Below are 18157 nucleotides of genomic sequence, written 5' to 3'. Positions count from 1 at the left end.
GTTCTAAGCCTGTTTGTGATGACCACCACCACTATTACCAGCAGCGGGCGATGATTTTGTACACTCCAGCAGTGGCGAAGGCGGTCGTGGTGGTAGGAGAGGGCTGGATATATCCTGACTGCGAGAGAAGCCCATTTTGTTCAGGTTCTTGAGAATAACACGACGCGCACTCGTCGTCTCTGCAACCGCCGGCGGCTGCGATGCTGACGACGCACTTGATATCGGCGCAGGTGGTGGTGGTGGTGGTGGTGCAGGGGGTGGAGGGGACCAGTTACGGGAGGTGAGGGCAGTTTGGAAGGACTGCATGCGTCGGAATTGCTTCCGTTTTGTCGCTAGGTCAGGCTGAGTCACCCCTAGTGGTGGTGGAGGGGGCGGAGGAAGTTGGGTTGAATTGGAACAGGAGGGTGAGGCTCGTGCGTAGAGCTTGGGTTCGTCAATCCCATAAATCCAGTAAACCTTGCGACTCATGCTACTCAAGACCTGGCTAGAATCCTCGAACGCCTGGAGAAGTACGTTCAACCATTGGTCCACGACTATCTGATCCTAAAAGATTGGAAATCTAGAATACACCAGGCATCAAAACCAATGCATGAATCTCCCGCTTTCATTTCATAAATGTTATATTGCCTTGCAAGCGCAAAATTTCGGTTCAAACGTTTGTCTTATTGGATTGTTCTAAATGTGTCCAAATCACTCTAGTCCTAGTAGCAGACAATTAAGAAGATTTGAGGAAGAGATTGAGCGGGGTGTTGAAAAGGTGAAGTATTTTTTCATTGCAAATGGGAAGCAGTTACCTTCTTTTGGTGATGCGAATACATGTCCAACTTGAGAATGTAATCAGCTAGGAGCTGGGTCTTTGCAAAACGCAAAGCTCTCTTGCAGTTTAGTTAAAAATGTGCCTAAATCTGTATCGTGACACTTCATTGAGTACCGTTACCAAAAAAGCTGCTTTATTAATATAGAAGGTAGTAAAGTTGTATAATAAATATCCCGAAGAATGGAAAAAAGAAGGAAGAAGATAAATGCTACGATCCATCGAATATTTCACCCAAAGAAGAATGTTGTTAAAAATGATTCAAACAAATAACTAATTATGTACTTAGTCGAGACTTAATCATGTATAACACAGCAGTTATTTTGCATGGTTTCTGCCAAAGTGATAGACTTTTCAACATGGCCTGCAAGAGTGCGTCCTATAAAACTATTCATTTAACTTCTTCTCAATAAAACTTTTAACATCATCGCCTAATGCCTTCACATGAGTAAAAATGAATATTTGTAAGTTATTGGTTATAAATTTGCTCTAATCACTATGGTAGACGTGATAGGTTTGATTCTGTGATCTTCTGCCTTTCCACACTGACATTTGTGGTAAAATTCGTGTGAGAATGAAGTAGCTTTATTGCATTTCTAGTATCTTTATCAATACAAACATCCACGTTCAGTGAGAAAGGTGATTCGTCAAAATGACTAACCATGACACGATCCGTTACTTTACAGACACGAAGGAGAAGGAGGTGAGAAGCTGCAAGGATAGTCACGATTACTTATTAAAAAAAGACTTATTATCCCAGAAACCTTATTTTAAGAGGTATTCAATAGGGCTTTCAAAAGTAAATAGTTAAGAGCATTGTTATCTGTAAGCAGTAAGCTTATTCTTTAAACGAGTGATATAAAAAGTTGTAAAATTGAACTAACTGGGCCCTTGTGTGCAATCGTCTCTTATGGAATAGAGGGATTCTACCCTCGTTTTGGCCTGTTTAAGCTACACTGGATCTTTAGTCTCTTCAAAAACAATTCTTCTACACACAGAAAACTTTATTATTACTCAGTAATGACTTGAAGCACTGCACTGGTGGCAGGACTAAGCATACAACTCCGCATTTGTTGATTGGTTGACAAATCCAAGGATACCGCCTTTGGATGATTGGATGTATGGACACGCATTTCGGATGAATTAAAAAGGAGCGTGTTCTCAGTAAGTGCATAATTTCGAGTTCCATACAACAGCTGCTAATGGAACCAAATCGGGTTTTAATGAATCCCAGTTGGTATTAATGATGGACTTGCCATTTGAGATTTATGTTCGCCTTTATGACGCAACTTTTAGATGAATACCTCTATGAGGGAGGATTGGCATTCCACCTAACAACTGTGCATGCATTAGCCACTAACCATGACAATTCATAAGGCAAAGTCAATTTTTTTTAACATCCAAGAGAACAAATTACTTATACTGTTTATTCTCATACCTCCTTTTAAATAGACCACAAAATAAGTAAATAGTGCAGTAAACTAATCAAAAACCAAGGGTAGAATAAATGAAGGATGAGATGTGAGTATAATGAGATCACTAAATGTATCTTTATAGTAATAAGAGGATGGGATAAAATTAGTTTAGGGCAGTGCAATCTAGTACGTCGGTAGTCTTGTTTTCTGAATATGATTAACGGAACAGGTTTTGGTTAGAGATTTAAACGGATGACAAAAGTTCTTCACATATTTTTTTGCAAAAAATAATGAAAATCAACCATTTTGTACACAGTGTTATAGCAAATGAGAAGTGTATGGAGGAATAAGTGAAAAGGTTTGGTGGCAATATAAGTCCAAGCAATTATTTAGGATTAAAAGTACATATCATGGCCAATTATCTAGTACCATTGACATGTCAGTTAGAGCGAATTGCTTCCTATGGAGAAACAGATATGTATATGAGGGGCAACAAAAGTTAAAGTTCAAAAGAAAATTACGAAGTTTTGATCCCTTTTGTCAATAAGGAATGTATCAAACACCGACTGACTAAATCAGAAGCAACCTATAGTAACCGTGTTTAATGCTTTGTCTTTAATCCAGATAAACTGAAAGATATGCTGTAATGGGACTTCCGCGGACTACTTTCTTCAGTCATCCTACTATACAAGATCCCATCTGGATAAAGGTACTCGTTACAAATGAAGAAATTCAGTTTATTTTCACAAGCCTTCTTCGTTTAAGTGGTCAAAATGCGCCAAATGGTGTTACAAGGAGGGAAAGTTTAACCAATAGAGGGACTTGGGGACTTCTTTAGGTGGCATTTGGGAAAAGCAGGTGTTTGGGTTATTGAGCATTCAGCAAAATGCAAATTCTTAGTTATGCTGAAAGTGCGCCAGAGGTGAATGAGGTTGCAATCAAAGCAAAACTCAGTGGAGGTAATAAATGTCGTTTTATCGCGATAAATGAGAATTATCAAGAGATTTACTATTTATGGGTAAAAATTTTAAAGCAAGCATTAATTGCGAAACTTGCATCGGGTCAGAAAAATAAAGTTGTTGAAGGAAGCTAAACCAACCCTTGAGTGGATAATAATTGTTTGGTTAGACATATCCGAGTGGATTTATCGTTTTGAATATGAATGCAATTATGCGGCCTCCGATTCCCAAAGGAGATGCAAACCTTGTAACACTTTTTCCTACTACACCCTACACAGAGTTTGATAAACCTCGCAAACCCGTCGGCACACTGCCTCTGCGCAGGGGATACAAGTGTTAGATTCCCCACAGGGTCTGTATGTCCTTATAAAAATCTCGTTTTAACGCTAGATTATATTCTCTACAAATCAGTCCTACCATCCAAAGGGTTCGAAACCAGAGGCTATTAGGAGGAAACCTCTGGAGGGAGCGTGTACGCTAAGCAATTTCTGGAAAACACTTTTAACTGCGTCCATTAAAATTACTAACTATTTGAAAATTCCTCACTTATGCCTCGCGAAGTAAAATGATGAAATCATAAAAAGTTATGAAAATCATCATATATTGCTTAGTGGTTGGTCTTTTTAATTTGTTTTAAAGTGGAAGGCGGGGAAAAATCACGGGAACCTAATTTGCTTAATTAACTGCAGGTCTACCGGCATTTTTAGCTCGTAATGTGGGCGCAGTCCAGGATTAGATGCAATAGCTTGAGTTTCATTGGTAGGAAACCCTTGATTCAAATCCTAGATAAAAAGTCGCTTTAACATTTGGCGTACGTATCTCAGAAATTTTTACAATTCAAAATGTTTCACAAAATTTGTCATGTGGAATACTCGTGTATTCATGCCTCTAAACGAGTCGTTGTGCGCTAATTCCCTGTCGAATTTGGAAAAGTCTAAGTCACTTTTGTTGCAAGGAAAATAATCGAATGGCGTGTTTTCGGTAGGACGTAAGACATTATTTTAAAACCATTAAAAGCCAAGATTTCGAGACTTTAAATGCAAATTTACCTCACAAATGTTGAGGTGTACAATTGTTTGGCCTATAAGATAAACAGTGGGAAGTGACTCAGCGACATTCCTTGACATGGACAGGCAACAGCCATGGCAACATTTGGGGTTGTCAACAGTTACAAACTGGGGAAAATACCAATTTTTGGCAAAATTTTTTTGGAAAATATTAGAGGCACAACCTGGAAATCTCTGAATTTTAAATTTATAAAATATTGAAAATAGTAATTTGGAATTTTATTGGAAATATTTCGGACTGCCTACTTATTTTGCTAAGATATAGGCTACAGCACAATAGCACACTGCTATTCAGGAAAACTGGAAGCCATTTTGTTAGGATAAATACCAGTTAAAGCCAAGCTGATCAAATGGTGCTTTGATTTTAAGCACCAACTAGTTAGTGTTTCTGGCCGAAAGTAAAATATATGTAATTTTATAATAGAATTTTTTTAGAGAACTTCCCATGGTATGTATTTTGAAATGGGGGAGAGATTTGCCAAAACTTACTCTGCTAACGCTGACGCACCAGTTAGGACAACATTTTTAACTGTTGATAAGGAAGACATTTATCACTGATTTTTTTCTTAACATACCCAAACATAGATTCTCTTAAAAAATTTATTATTTCAAGGTAAAATAATGATTTTTATCACTTTAGGTAACTTGGCATGTATATTTAGTTATACAATCTTGAAATGGAACAAATCAGCGAAAAAAAATTGGACTTCATTGTCTTAGTTAAAGTGATTTAGCTCAAAAAATTCAGGTGATGCTTGAAAAATCGCTGTCGTGACACCCTAGAGGTAAAATTTTAATAAACAACGTTCTAAACTAGTTTTTTAAAGTAGCTGATAAATACTGATTTCAGCAAAATTTACCACTATTGGTGCGATGAAGGGATCATTCAAAGGATTATTTTCTCGAAGTCTCTTTACCAGGCTTGACCAGCCTAAGGTAGTTCCCAATAACCCCCCGTAAGTTTCTACATCTAGACCTAACCCTGAAATGGATGCATACGAAGGCTAGCAAAGAAAGATTTTACTTTATTTTTAAACACCATAAACAGGCCAAAATATTTATATTTGCTACAAGGTTTCCTATGCACTGCTATTACCCGGACCGTATTGTGTAAATAATTGTAATCCTAGCAAAAAGGACATGCGCTGTCGATCACTAAAACTTATGTGAATGTAACTTTTTTAGCGTCGCGGTTACAATTTAAGTTAAGAGTCTCCACTAGCGATCATTTGTGGACAAATTGAGCATAATTTAAATTGCGTTAATCTTCATCAAATAAAATAGCGTGGTCATTATTTAAGGCTACTTTTACCTTTTCAGAAAAAGCAACAATGTCAGCTTTTGCTTATTATTTTGCATGTTTTCTGCCATTTAAAGAGTAGCCTGATTGGTGGTTGCATTTTGCTGAAATGCATTCAATTCGATCTGTCCAATTCGTGATTTTTTTTCATTTATAAAATAAGTAATCATTAGAACGAATTCCAATAATATATTTGAGAACATTAAGGTGACAAAACTGCACGAATTTTTATGTCTCCCAATACATCTGTAACTCGTCGCGCTGGAAAATCACAAGTTATAGATGTGTTACCATAAGAAAGCAATTTTAAAATATTCTGATACCTCAAATTGTAGAATAAATGCCAATACAGTGTATTTTAAAATTAAAAAAAAAAAACAGGAAGGCTAAGTGAACAAAATTTGGCCGCACTATAAGTAGTGTTTTTATTTTATATCCAAGATGCATGGCCATACCCCTTATTAATTCATCTTTCGTTGATGGAACATCTGAAATTTCTAAACCATTAAAGTAGTGTTAACGGCAACTATGAAGCAGATTCATAAAACGCTGCCATTAAAGGACACATTAAAGAGATTAAATCGGCTTCCTTACCTGAGAGGTGAGAAATATCTTTGATTGACTTTTGAGAACCACTATGATTACTCCGTCGTATTTGTTTACGTGTTGAAGAGTCGGGTAAATTGACGCGATATCCAGCATTGAAATAAACTAAAATATAACATTGGAGATCTCGACAAACTGGTACTAATTAATGCAACAAATCACTTGTATAACACTGCTGCCTTGACTTAATAAAAGTATCACTTACTTCATTGCTTTTTAGTAATAGTTTATAACTCAAAAATGAAGAAGTTCGTCACAGTTTTTCTCCTTTTTAATTCAATTGCGCCGAAGAAATTGCCACCTTTTTATAAAAAAATATACGCTTTTTGAAGCACTTTGAATTCCAATGTCAAAATAGAAGAAAGTATCAAAGCGGGGCCTACATCTGCTTGACTGAGGGAATAAAAGTAACTTAGCTTTAATGTAGGAGCTGATTTGGTGTCTGTTTAGTATTTATTATGGAGATGAAATTCATCTCCTCGTGTTTACTGCTAAAATGAAGCAGCTTATCTCCGTGTGCTTCACTTCAAAATAGTGATGAATAATTTGTGATATAAAGCGATTCATTTTTAATGCCGCCTTCTTAAAATCTTGCCTATGTGTAAGTCGTCAACTCTTCACTTGATTTGAATGTCACTACCAATTTAAGCTTACAGATAAGACAGCCGAACAATTTCCTTGTTTAACTGGTTAAATCGTCAAGTCTTGGAAAATTGGAATGCACAAAAGTGTTGCTATTAGTTTTGATAGGTAGGTGTTATCTTTTTTTGACAAAAGACAGTGAGAGAATAGGTAGATTTTGTTATACTTTAACAAACTCTCAGCAGTGATTAATGAGACAAGAGAAAAATTTTAGACTGCTATTTGGTTAAATTGTCAAGGTCAGGATCATGCACAATTTTTAAGCGGAGTTTCTCGTCAAAGAAAAAAAACGAATTTTAAAAGAATTCCTACTCATCAAAAGTGGACCTAGAGCTGATTTGTGCATATCGCATCGACAGAGAAATGATAATATCAGTGCGTAGGTAGACAAATACCAAATTCCTATTTCTGAGCAATATTTTCCTTCACCAGAAATCTGGTGACATCTCTGTCAAAATTTAGTAGGCATCACGAACTTGCAGTATCTGAAGGACTTCCCTTTTTAACGGACTGGGATAGTTGTCAGCAAAATACGGGCAGAATTGTTCTGAGGAAAAGAAACAAATTGCCAAAAATTATCTTTACGATTACGGGGAGTGTAAAAGAGTACTTTCCTTCTCATCAGCAGTAATATAAAACCTAGACATGCGCTCCAACATACTAAAGGTATTGGTATTAAGAGGTAGTCTAACGCTGAGAAAGTGCCTTCCAGGCCGAATTAGCTTTGTGACTTTAAAGTGCTTCAAATAAAGGGAGTGTGGAATGATCACCCTTAACGAATATAATGCATTCTCTGCTTAAATGATAGAAACGCTTGCTACAAAAGTCTCACAAGGAGATACGTCATCAAGACTCAGACCTTGTGCCGTTCCAACATCGAACCAATTTGAATCCATTTTCGCCCATGTAACTGCTCATCTTAGACTGAAAACAGCCCTCATCGGCTTTATATTCCTCAACTCGACTAGCCCGGTCGAGGCACGATTCTCTGCGTGCAGTAGCCATTTCAAGCAAGTGGTATATTTGTGGCGCCAAGCTCATGTATCCCATTTCATTATTTAGCTTGAGTATTCGCCGTTAATGCAGATTAATTAATAGGAACGTGAAACTCTACAGTATACTTATTCGGGCGTTCAAGAATTCTAATTTTTTTATAAACCTTGGGGCTTTGCTCACACTAGTTTAACAATTAAATTAAAAATAGTTGATGACCCGCAAAATATCCATAGGAAGGAGAAAACCATGCCAGGATTGTAGGATACTTGTCGCGTTCATGGTACAAGAGTCAAAGAAAAGCTGGAATTCTACCAAACCCATTAGCTATTTAGTGAGTTTAGTCAAGTCCGGCTGCCTTCCTTCATAACTTGGAATGCATCGACTGTCACTCAACAGTTCAAATTGATCTCAAATCATCAGCGCAATTAATTTTTAAAACTGAGAGCCTTAAAAAGAACAACTCAACGCGTTGATAAAAAAACGATATGCATTCATTGAAGAAATGGCATGGCATATAATTCCCCAAAAACCCAAAGTTGAACTTGACATTGTGATTTATCCCATAAATAAAAATGCTAGGCACAGCAGAAGTTAACCTGCAAACTTAAAAAAGAGGGGAAGAGAACGCCGCAGATCTAGTGGCTTTGTCTGACGAAATGATCACTTTCTTGACATCAGATTCTCTTTGCTTAAAAATGCAACTAAATTACCTTATGAGTAAGCCAGTCACATGCTCACTCACCTCGGCACCCTTGAGCGGTATACCGTGCTGATTTTTGGTGTAAATTTCGAGTCGATTAGGGAAGAGACGAACATGTTTCTTCTGCCATGTGTGAAGGAAGGGTCCACCAAGTCGTAGCAGTTCACTCTCCACCAGGCAATCTGAGGGCCCACAGCCATACCTCTCCGGATCGATCCACCACTCGAGAAGCAGTTCAGCAGGCCAACTTGGAATGTCCTCGTGGTCCAAGGACTTCTGCTGCGACGTCGCCATCACCGTTGACGACGCCGACCTCGACAAGGGTGACTGTGGCAATGCTGAAGGCGTGGCAGTAAGAGTTGAAGTAGTCTCGCCTTCAGGTTGGGATGTAAGAGTCTGGGTTAGTTGATTTAGGCGCTGCTGTAACTTAGCGCGCCTTTTACTTTCCATCTGGTCAAAGTCCTCGTTTACCGCATCGAAGATGGTGGTGGTCATTTCATGTTGCCACCGGTCTGCTATCACCACGTCAAATTCTTTATAGACTTGCTGGTCCTCCTCTGTCAACTATCGAATGAAATTTTACAAAGGTAAGGTATTTGTGCCGTGTTCGGAGTATCAGGTATTTGTAAAGACATTAATTTTTTAACTTAGTTTCTGTTCTAAATGAGAGCCATGCTTTTTGTGACTCATTTTCAAAAACTCAAAGTTTACATTTCTATAAAAAATATCTCAGGAATGGAATGTAGAGGAAGTTTAGGATAAATGTTTTATTAGTTTTTTATAGATTTTATTGTTTAAAAGAATGGCTCCGACATCTATTAAGCATGTAGCTTGAAGAAATCCCTTCAAATACATGTGTTAAGAAAGTGTTTAGGTTGTGTAATTACTTTGAGGCAAAAACTTTGTAAAGGGTTTTGTACAACCAATTCACTCCTCAAACATCTCTATTTATACTTTAAAGGAACTTTCAGACACTTTGTGTAGGGATATGAAAAAAGGCTAACTGTTCTTGCTTCTTCTGTCACTTGCTGATTATTTGTTAAGGCACAAAATCCGTTAAAGTAGGCTCCACGCAAAAACGGACACGTTTATTTTTGTAATCATCCATTAAATAAGAATTTAGCTTGATATGTAAATGTTCTTCAGTTCCTGATACCACTTACTCTGTTTAGAGGTTTGAAGGCATTACAGTTCAGTAAACCTTTAGATGGGCCAGGCTGTGGTTGATGATAATAATTTGCCTTTGATTAATGAACCTCCCTTTTTTATCTCATGAGTTCAGAACCGTCTACAATGAAACGCCAAAAAAGGTGACGCTTGATATTACTAAATGCGTGACTACATCCTAGCTACCAGTTGTCTGCACTGCGCTTGACTACCCAAAACAGATTTCTACATCAAATGCATATTTCGTCTCCTAACAAACAGTTGAATTTCGTTTTCTGATAAAAAGTAAAACGGATTTTTTTAAAATAACTTTTCCAAAATTTAGTACAGCATTAGTAACACTTCATTTAAGTCGTTTGCTTTTGGGTGAATGCTGGATTTCCATAAAAAGCAAGAATATAATAAAAAGGACAGTTTGATTGGGAAATGACTTAACTTTATGTGCTGATGAAGAATTTGGGTGTTATATCTGGGGTGAGCAGCTTCAACATCAATTACCGCTAATGCACGTTAAAGTTAGAGATTAAAACTGGTCTTCAAAGTGACTGATTCACTTTAAAATGATCTACCTTTACACTTTTGACAAAAAGCTAAAGCTGTTCCCTTGAGATAGTGTAAAAAAGACCTGTAAATTGGGTTTGCAACGTGTTTTAACTTCTAATGCCTCTGCAGCTAAACTGCACTGTAGATTTTGCAGGAATCTAGGACACTTTTACTATGAGTGCGCAGAAATCGGGTGATTTATTACAGTATATCTGCAATGCTATACAACTTCCTGAATTTTACAACATGTAAGCACATTTAATTTGAGAATCTGCCTCTATTTTGGTCATTTATATGTGAACAGAAAAGATCCATAAAACAAAATTATCAAATTCTTATGCATTCCTTGGGTATTTTGTCCAAGACCTGTGCTGCAATCAGGTGTTTGAATCAAATTTATTGTGCGACAATTTCCATTATATGTACGTTTTTAGAAGGGGAGCCATGAGAAGTCCTGTCCAATGATCTTTTTGTGAATACGCAATGAAGTGGGTTAACTCTGAGGAGGTAACAGTAGAACCTCTTCATAATAGAACTGGTGATGCGTAGAAATTTAAAATCCCTAATTTTGTAGCGCCAAATGTTATTTGGTAAATTAATTTAAACTTCTACCGACTAAGGCTGTTTGGGAAAGTATTTCACTCTCAAATATGATTTGTAATTACAAAATGTCTAAAAATGGTACTAATAGTTAAATATAGGGCTATTAAGTAACTTTTGATTTTATGAATCTCGAGGAGTGTGTAAAGTTAATGGAGTTAAAACCACGCTGTCCCCCTAATAAATGGGAAGCAAAGTTATGCCCATTAAGCAGGGCTTTGCGCCTAAATTTTAGCTTAGCTTCGGAAGGGGTAAATTTTAAACGGCAATCAGGTAAATTTTACAAGTCTGAAAAGGGTGAGAGTCTTGAAATCCGTGTTATTTATGACTCTCTTCTGTACTATGGACGGTAAAGCCTCCAAATTCATTTTAAATGCCTGCTATTTGTGACGTATTTTTCTACTTCATCGTGGTTGTGTAGGACTGGATCTTATATTTGTATTAAAACTAAATAAAAATGTGCAAACAGGAGAATTTCATATTTTAATGGCTCCCTATATTTTGCAGAAAGTAGGAACGCTAAGAGGTCAGTAAGGTCCCACTTTACATCACTAATTCTCTCAAATTTAGGCTATATCCTATTTCCAACAAAATTCTTTATTAAATTTATTGAGGCCAAATTCATTAAAATACCTCTTTTGGCGTAAAAATGGGTTACTATCATTGTAAAGAATTCAGGTCTACATTTATTACGAGTCAACCAAATTTTTGCGTCTTGCTCAAGGGTGCTTAGAATGACATGCATACATAAGGAGGGTATACACATGAAGTTTTGCGGAGATTAACAAAAAGACGTTTGAAAGTGATTAGAGGTACACTGTCCAAGGTCTTCATTTCTGTTGCTGTTGAGTAATTAAGGCAGCACAAATTACAAGTTGAAAAGATTTTCCACAGTTATCAAGGCAACTTCTACTTTGGAAATATTTATCACCGGCTTTTTTCGTCTTAATCAATTTAAATTGAGGATGAAGCTATCCCGATCTTACATGTTTAAAACTCTCACTGGCCACTTAGAAAGAAAACTAATAAATACCTGTATTCTTTTGAAATTCTCCAGTAATTTTAATTTGCTACCATCCAATGGACTTTTAAGTAGGTTTTCAAAATATGATACTAGGACGCATAATGATGGATGGAGAAGCGTGTAATATTCTCAATAGATTCATTTAGCAGCCGTTTCTTAAATACTAACATTTGTTGCGCATTCACAGATAATTAAACCAACCATTATTCGGCAGATAGCTTTAGTTGTTGTCAGTAATCTTGTTAAATGGGGAAAAGGGAAAAACATGCCATTTTAAGGCAGATGAGACCACGATCAAAATATGGAAACAGCTTTTATAGGAAAAATAAACACGTTATCATTGCTCATTTTGACCGCCTCTGGGTTCTATACAGGGAGGATTTCCATTCATTCTTGGGGACTAATAGTGCTACAACTAGGGAATGGAAATCCAAGCGTCTCCCTGCAAACGACTTTAAAAAGTATGATTATAAAGTATCATATTTGCGGTCTTGGTCGGGACATACAGATAAACTGCATTTTATAAAATCTAGCATAAAATCAGGAGCATCGAGACACCATTCCCATTTCTTATGGTAACTTTAATAATATTTAACCTTGTTCTGGAATACAGTTTTTCAGAATTTTCCCTCTCAAATGTGGACAAATCATCAGGGCTTCAGGCCTAATATTCATTGGTCATCCGGAACAGCTCAATCACTTTACATTCAGATATCTCTTAAAAGTAAAAAGTGGTGATTTACAACTTTGCTAAGCCTCAGCTTGTGAGACTGAAGGATAATTAACAGGCTAATTAATCTTCATCTTCCAGAGAAAGGCAATGAGATGGCTCGTTTTTCGAGCTTTATTACCTAAAACGACAGAAAGCATTTTCAAGACAGCGGAATAGTCCACATCAGTACCACTAATTTAGACTAATACTTTAGCTGTTTAAATGCCAGAAATGTGGTTAATTTCTGAGGTTTCTAGCACACACACCTATTTCTACCACATTTTATGAACGTGGAAAGCTGAATGCACTTGTTCTAAAAACAGATCACAAAATCTTAAATTTTCGTTAGTTATGCCACATTTTGATTCTTGGAACCCTATTCCATTGTGGAACAATAAAAGAATGCGTTAACTAATTTTGTTGAACTATAGGTTTATTTTGCTGGCGATTTCCTAAAAAGATGGATATGTCGTGATACCAGATGCAACATAAAAGAGATGTGCTGAGTCAAACACAATGGAAAGGGCTGACGTGAAAGCAATTGGAGGTGTGATAGGTGCTGTCACTTCGTGTGAATTGGAAGCAGCAGGATTCCACCAATACCACTACCAATACCACCATTACTAAGTAATGAAGAAGTTATTTTAGCAAAATGACAAGATAAAAATTTAAAAAACCAATAAAATATTGTATTCGTAAAGTCAATGTTAGTTTCTCATTGATATTTCGATTAAGTTGCATACTAATTTATTTAATGTCTGATTTTATGTGCAAAATTGGATGAAGAAAATAATGCACTATTGTGTAAGGAGTCTAGCCCATTGACACCTGGGAACTCGGATATGGTGGCGGGATATGTGATTAATTAAGGAGGAAGTAGCACTCAAAGTTTTCACGACAGCTGCAAATTAAGTTCAACTTAAAACAAACTTTACTGTCAATTTGGCTACAAAATTCTCTATTCAAAGGTATTCCATTGTTGATGACAAGTTTTAGAGAGCATCTGATTCAACTTAAGGAGTACAAAATTTCTTGAACGTCAGTCGGTATGAGCAAGTTGTGAAGATCGTAAAATCATAGTAAGGAATGAGAGGCATGCATTGATTGACTTCAAATCAGCTCCTTTAAACCTAAAAATGAATTTGATAATGGATAACGTTACGTTATAACTGAGTTTACTTTGAGAGTTAAAAAGTCAAATCAATGAAAGACCCTCAAAAAATCTCCACAATAAACAAATGCCCTTTACATAAAAAAAATCTGAAGTGCATCAGTATGGGATGCCTACATCTTGTAAAAGTAAAGAGAGATTCAAGGACACAGAACCTTTTACTACTTCTTTTACACACCGGATAACCCAAAGTCAAATAACGATGTTTCAGTCAAGTCTCAAATTATCACCATATCTGTCAGTTTACTTACTTGTCGTAGCCTCACTAGCGAGGTAGGTTTTTGGTACTGTTATTTACTTATGTTGCAGTTCTGATTTCAAAGAGCGATTACAATCAAAATTAAAAACCTTTTTCCCCAAAAATACGCATTTTTAACAGAGTTGAATAGACATTTAAGCCCTGAATTATTGCACATTATGAACAATTACATTTGGTACTTGCGAATGTTAGACGTTAAATGCTTCTAGATACATAAGTAATAATGCCTAGTCTGTAAGACATTTCCGGTAAAAAAATGCATTCAAACTTATAATTGATAGGTGGTAATAATGGGAGATTCTGAAACTCACTCGAATACCCTGCGTGTCCTCTTCATCAAAAGCGCCAATTTCAAAGGCGTCAGCAGCGTTCACCTCACCCTGGGGAGGAATTAACGGTGGTTGGAGTCGCTGACGCTTTGCCATCTCCCAGTCCATATTTGAGAGGAAGGAATGCGTCATCAGTTCCTCTGAACTGTCAAAAATGAAAGGAATTATGGTAGACTTGTTGCCTCACAACTACGTTCCTACGCTGACACCAGATTTCACGCACATAGACGTGATTTCTAAGAAGTACTATTTGGCTCAATTCCTTTTCAGGGAAAAATAGGCCATTATTATTCCAAACGCAAACTACCCAAAATAAGGAAATGTTTGTTGTGTTATAAACCGAGGTAAATCTCTAAAGGATGATCAAATAGGTGATAACACGTCTAATCCCCAGCGTTTGAAGTTTAGTTTTCAGATTTATGAATTCAGACGTTTATTTGCACGATGGATGCTATTAAAATCAAATGACAAATGTGCATTCATGCGCTGCCGGCTTCTGATTTGTTTTGACACTGTTTTCTCGAACTTAAGATAAAGGCATGGCTAAAATCTGGGGATAGTGAGTGTGAAGTTAAGACGATTCTAGTAAAGTTCAGGTAGTAGATTTGCAAGAACAAATGATTTTCTCTGTTATCCCCTTAAAGAACAAAAGAAACCAGCAATTACTCGAATAAGAGATTACTTATGAAACAGGAGCTTTCATCAAGTCGAGCAGAGAGAAAATCCAGAGAAAAAGTAACCAGTGATGGTCATGTTAGGTAATCGAAAATGCCATAGTTTCCTTCAAATGGTAAAGGAGATTAGTATTACGTCATGGTTCTCCCTTTGTATAAAGCAACCAAGTGTATAATGTCGTTCTTGTGATAATAATTTAGAAAATTTAGAAGGCTTCCCAAAATATCCTATTTGCTAAAATAATTACAATTACAACCAACAAAAGAGTCCCTTCCCAATGATACACAAAATTTCTGTATATCGTGCCCCTTTTGAAACATTTCAATTTTAGAGACAAACTATACAGCCGTAGCCACCATTGTTTCTGCCTCACTTGTATTTACGAACTGTCTACGCTATTCTGCGTGCTAAACGAAGGTGAATAAATATAGTCAGGGGAGTGTAAAGATGAGGAAGTACATTTGTTTCTTGTCCCCCTCTTATCCTACCAAAGTACAGGCCCTCTAACAGTAATGTTTGGAAGCTGGTTCTATGGTCTTGGCTTTTTCTCAAAAAGATGCGGTTTTTCCTCTGCATCTTTAGGAAGATCACCAAATAGATCTTAGTAAATGAACATATCCGTCCGCAGTCTACCACACACAGATTTCTTCGAAGCAGTCTTGTAGGATGAAGATGTGCATGCCCTAAGAGTAGGGGATGCGTAGCCGAGTGGTAGATGGCTTGGAGACAATCAACCGAGTGTTTATTTTCTTGACGGTGAGATGCAGATGCCAATTCTCATCTCATTTATTCATTGCAGTTGTCAGTCAGCTAGCAATCTCAAATGCGTGCTAATGATGTAAGGAATTAAAGAAATTGGTGATATTTTTGACCTTATTATAATCTGTTAAACGGTGTTGACGGAATCCAATGGTTTAACTTTTATGAATATTTAGCTGATGAAGTTTTAAAATTCAGCCCAAACATTCCGGAAATTCTTTACTATTATGGCGAAAAAAGTCTTTATCCATGAGATTATGTATCTCCGTTTTAGCGATAACCTAAATTTATTCAAATTAATCAGTTCTGGGTGGTGCATTCTGCCACCCAGAACATCTAGAATTCAGACATAATTTTTTTCGTGTCAGTTCCTTGGAAATGACCTTATTTGGCTGAAGAATGAATGGAAGCTGTTATTTCTGTGTAGCGGTTTTATGTGCCGGAAATGGCTTTTGAAATCAATGTTTTCCACTTTAGGGAAACTCAGCAATAAGCCAAACTAGATCCTCTGTGTGCAAGGATTGTTTTCACGTTAAAGTCGCTTACCACTTTACCTCTGTTGACAATATGGGGTATTTTTACACAATTTCTTTTTTTTGGATTTGCCTTCCCTCAATTGACATTCAACATGTTAGCAAAATTTTTATTTAATGAAATATGCTTACCATCTACTAAAAAATTGTCGAAAAGTGAAGTTTCGGACATATTTTAATTGTTGAATACAAATTTTCAAGAAAATAGCTATACTGTTCATACAACATCCATAAACAATTGCGCTTCGTTATCGAACAATACAAGCTTTAGGTAATAAAGTTGCTTTGGAAATTTATCCTACTAGCGTATTGTCAATAATCAAAACTGAAACTTTGGAGTTTTATTTCCTAAACTTTGTCAGACGAAGGGGGTGCAACGATCAAAAAATGCGAATGAAAAACCGAAGGTAAATTCCATCTTCAAAAAACTACATGTGATCCTCTTCTGCTTGAGATACACCTTGTAAGTGGTAAGCGAGTCGACTATATAATCCTCCTAACCGAAAAAGTATCATTTATCGCTGGGTGGGAGACAAGTCTGAATCCTCCTGCAAAACTGTGAGTATTTTAAAAACCCCACATTACCACCAAATAGCATGTCTTCTGATAAATATTCTTAATCCAAGGATATGAAAGCGGAAGTGGAAAAGAGTCAAACTAGTGAAAATGCCGCATCTATATACAACGCCAGATCACCAAGACTAACCTTGTTTTGTTATAAATATTCAGAAAACCCTTCTGATGTGCCTAAAATTGCCTCAATATAGTAAAAAAAATAAAATCGTTACTTAATCGTAGTCTACAAAGAGATAAATATGAGTCCAATTTTTGATATTTTCGATAGCTTTATGGAACTGGGAGGCACTTTTTATCTCAAGAAATAAGTAATTTATTAAAAGGTTAAAATGTTAATATTAATAAGTTGCTTGATTTTTGAAATTCCCACAAAATACCCATCTAGCCTTCCTGAATATCAGTGAACCCCGTTGTTTAAAGTACCCCTGCACTAAATAATATGCCTTTTAAATTAAATGCATTTAGCAAGTTGACCAAAAACAATTTATACTTTGGGGTTGACGGTACAATAAATATAAAAATAGAGAAATATAAATTTGTTAATCTACTTTATGATGCATTAAGTTGCATAATGACCAAAAACTATAGCTGATTAACTCACCCCTGTCCCTGACACCCAAGGCGAACCTCGATGTTGGTCTGAAGAAGACCTATCAAAAAGGCCTTTGTAGAGTCTTCAAAGGAGTCTGGAATTTGAAGCACCTATAAAAGCAACATGAAAATGACTTTCAAAGAAGGGTCTTTTAAGCGTAACAATAGTTCAGTTAGAACAAAACATTTGGCGTCCTCCCCATGTTGTAAATCAACTTCATCAATTGTATGTGAATTAGTGCACAAGATTGATTAGGAAAAGCTTCAGAGTTGAGGGTAAAAAGAAGACGATGCGTAGGTAGAGCACATTTGGTCAAATGTATCTTTAACTACAGGAACACTTTGATCTCTGCTGGCTCTGTTTCCATCTTGGTGCCAGGATATATCGTCCATGCTAACGTTGCCTTAGCCACTTTGAAAGTCGCCAATTGATCTTCATAAATACGGAATTGCCTTATTGCCGCTTTAGGAAGGGCATTGTGGACTGTATAATATTGTACCATGTTTAGGAACAATCCACGCGTAATTATGTGTCTGTCGCACTTAAAACGTATGAAATATCGCCCACATTTGCCAAATTTAGAGAGACTAAGAATATCAGCTCTGTATTCATGCTGCTAATACAAGAATTATCTATTCGCTACCAAGTAAACATATTTATGCGTAAATTTTGGATGTTGTTTGATACATTTTATACAATAAGGTCATAATTTTTGTTT

The 18157-nt window shown here is 36.5% G+C and overlaps 1 protein-coding gene across 1 annotated transcript; it reads right to left on the bottom strand. All coding sequences in view use genetic code 11, as the record gives it.

Moving 5' to 3' along the window:
- Nucleotides 1-3: 3 nt before the first annotated feature.
- On the bottom strand, nt 4-17831 carry EGR_04327 (Beta-adrenergic receptor kinase; the record flags this gene model as incomplete). The annotated part of the gene is made up of 5 exons (XM_024493576.1): nt 4-543; nt 8542-9063; nt 14287-14449; nt 17449-17549; nt 17772-17831. 5 exons carry the CDS (start codon nt 17829-17831, stop codon nt 4-6), a joined length of 1386 nt encoding a protein of 461 aa, XP_024352084.1.
- Nucleotides 17832-18157: the final 326 nt, after the last annotated feature.

Source organism: Echinococcus granulosus (genome assembly GCF_000524195.1).
Source record: "Echinococcus granulosus chromosome Unknown EG_S00026, whole genome shotgun sequence".
NCBI classification, from domain to species: domain Eukaryota; kingdom Metazoa; phylum Platyhelminthes; class Cestoda; order Cyclophyllidea; family Taeniidae; genus Echinococcus; species Echinococcus granulosus.
The sequence above is the reverse complement of the archived record's forward strand: the minus strand, read 5'-3'. Positions and strand labels throughout refer to the sequence as shown.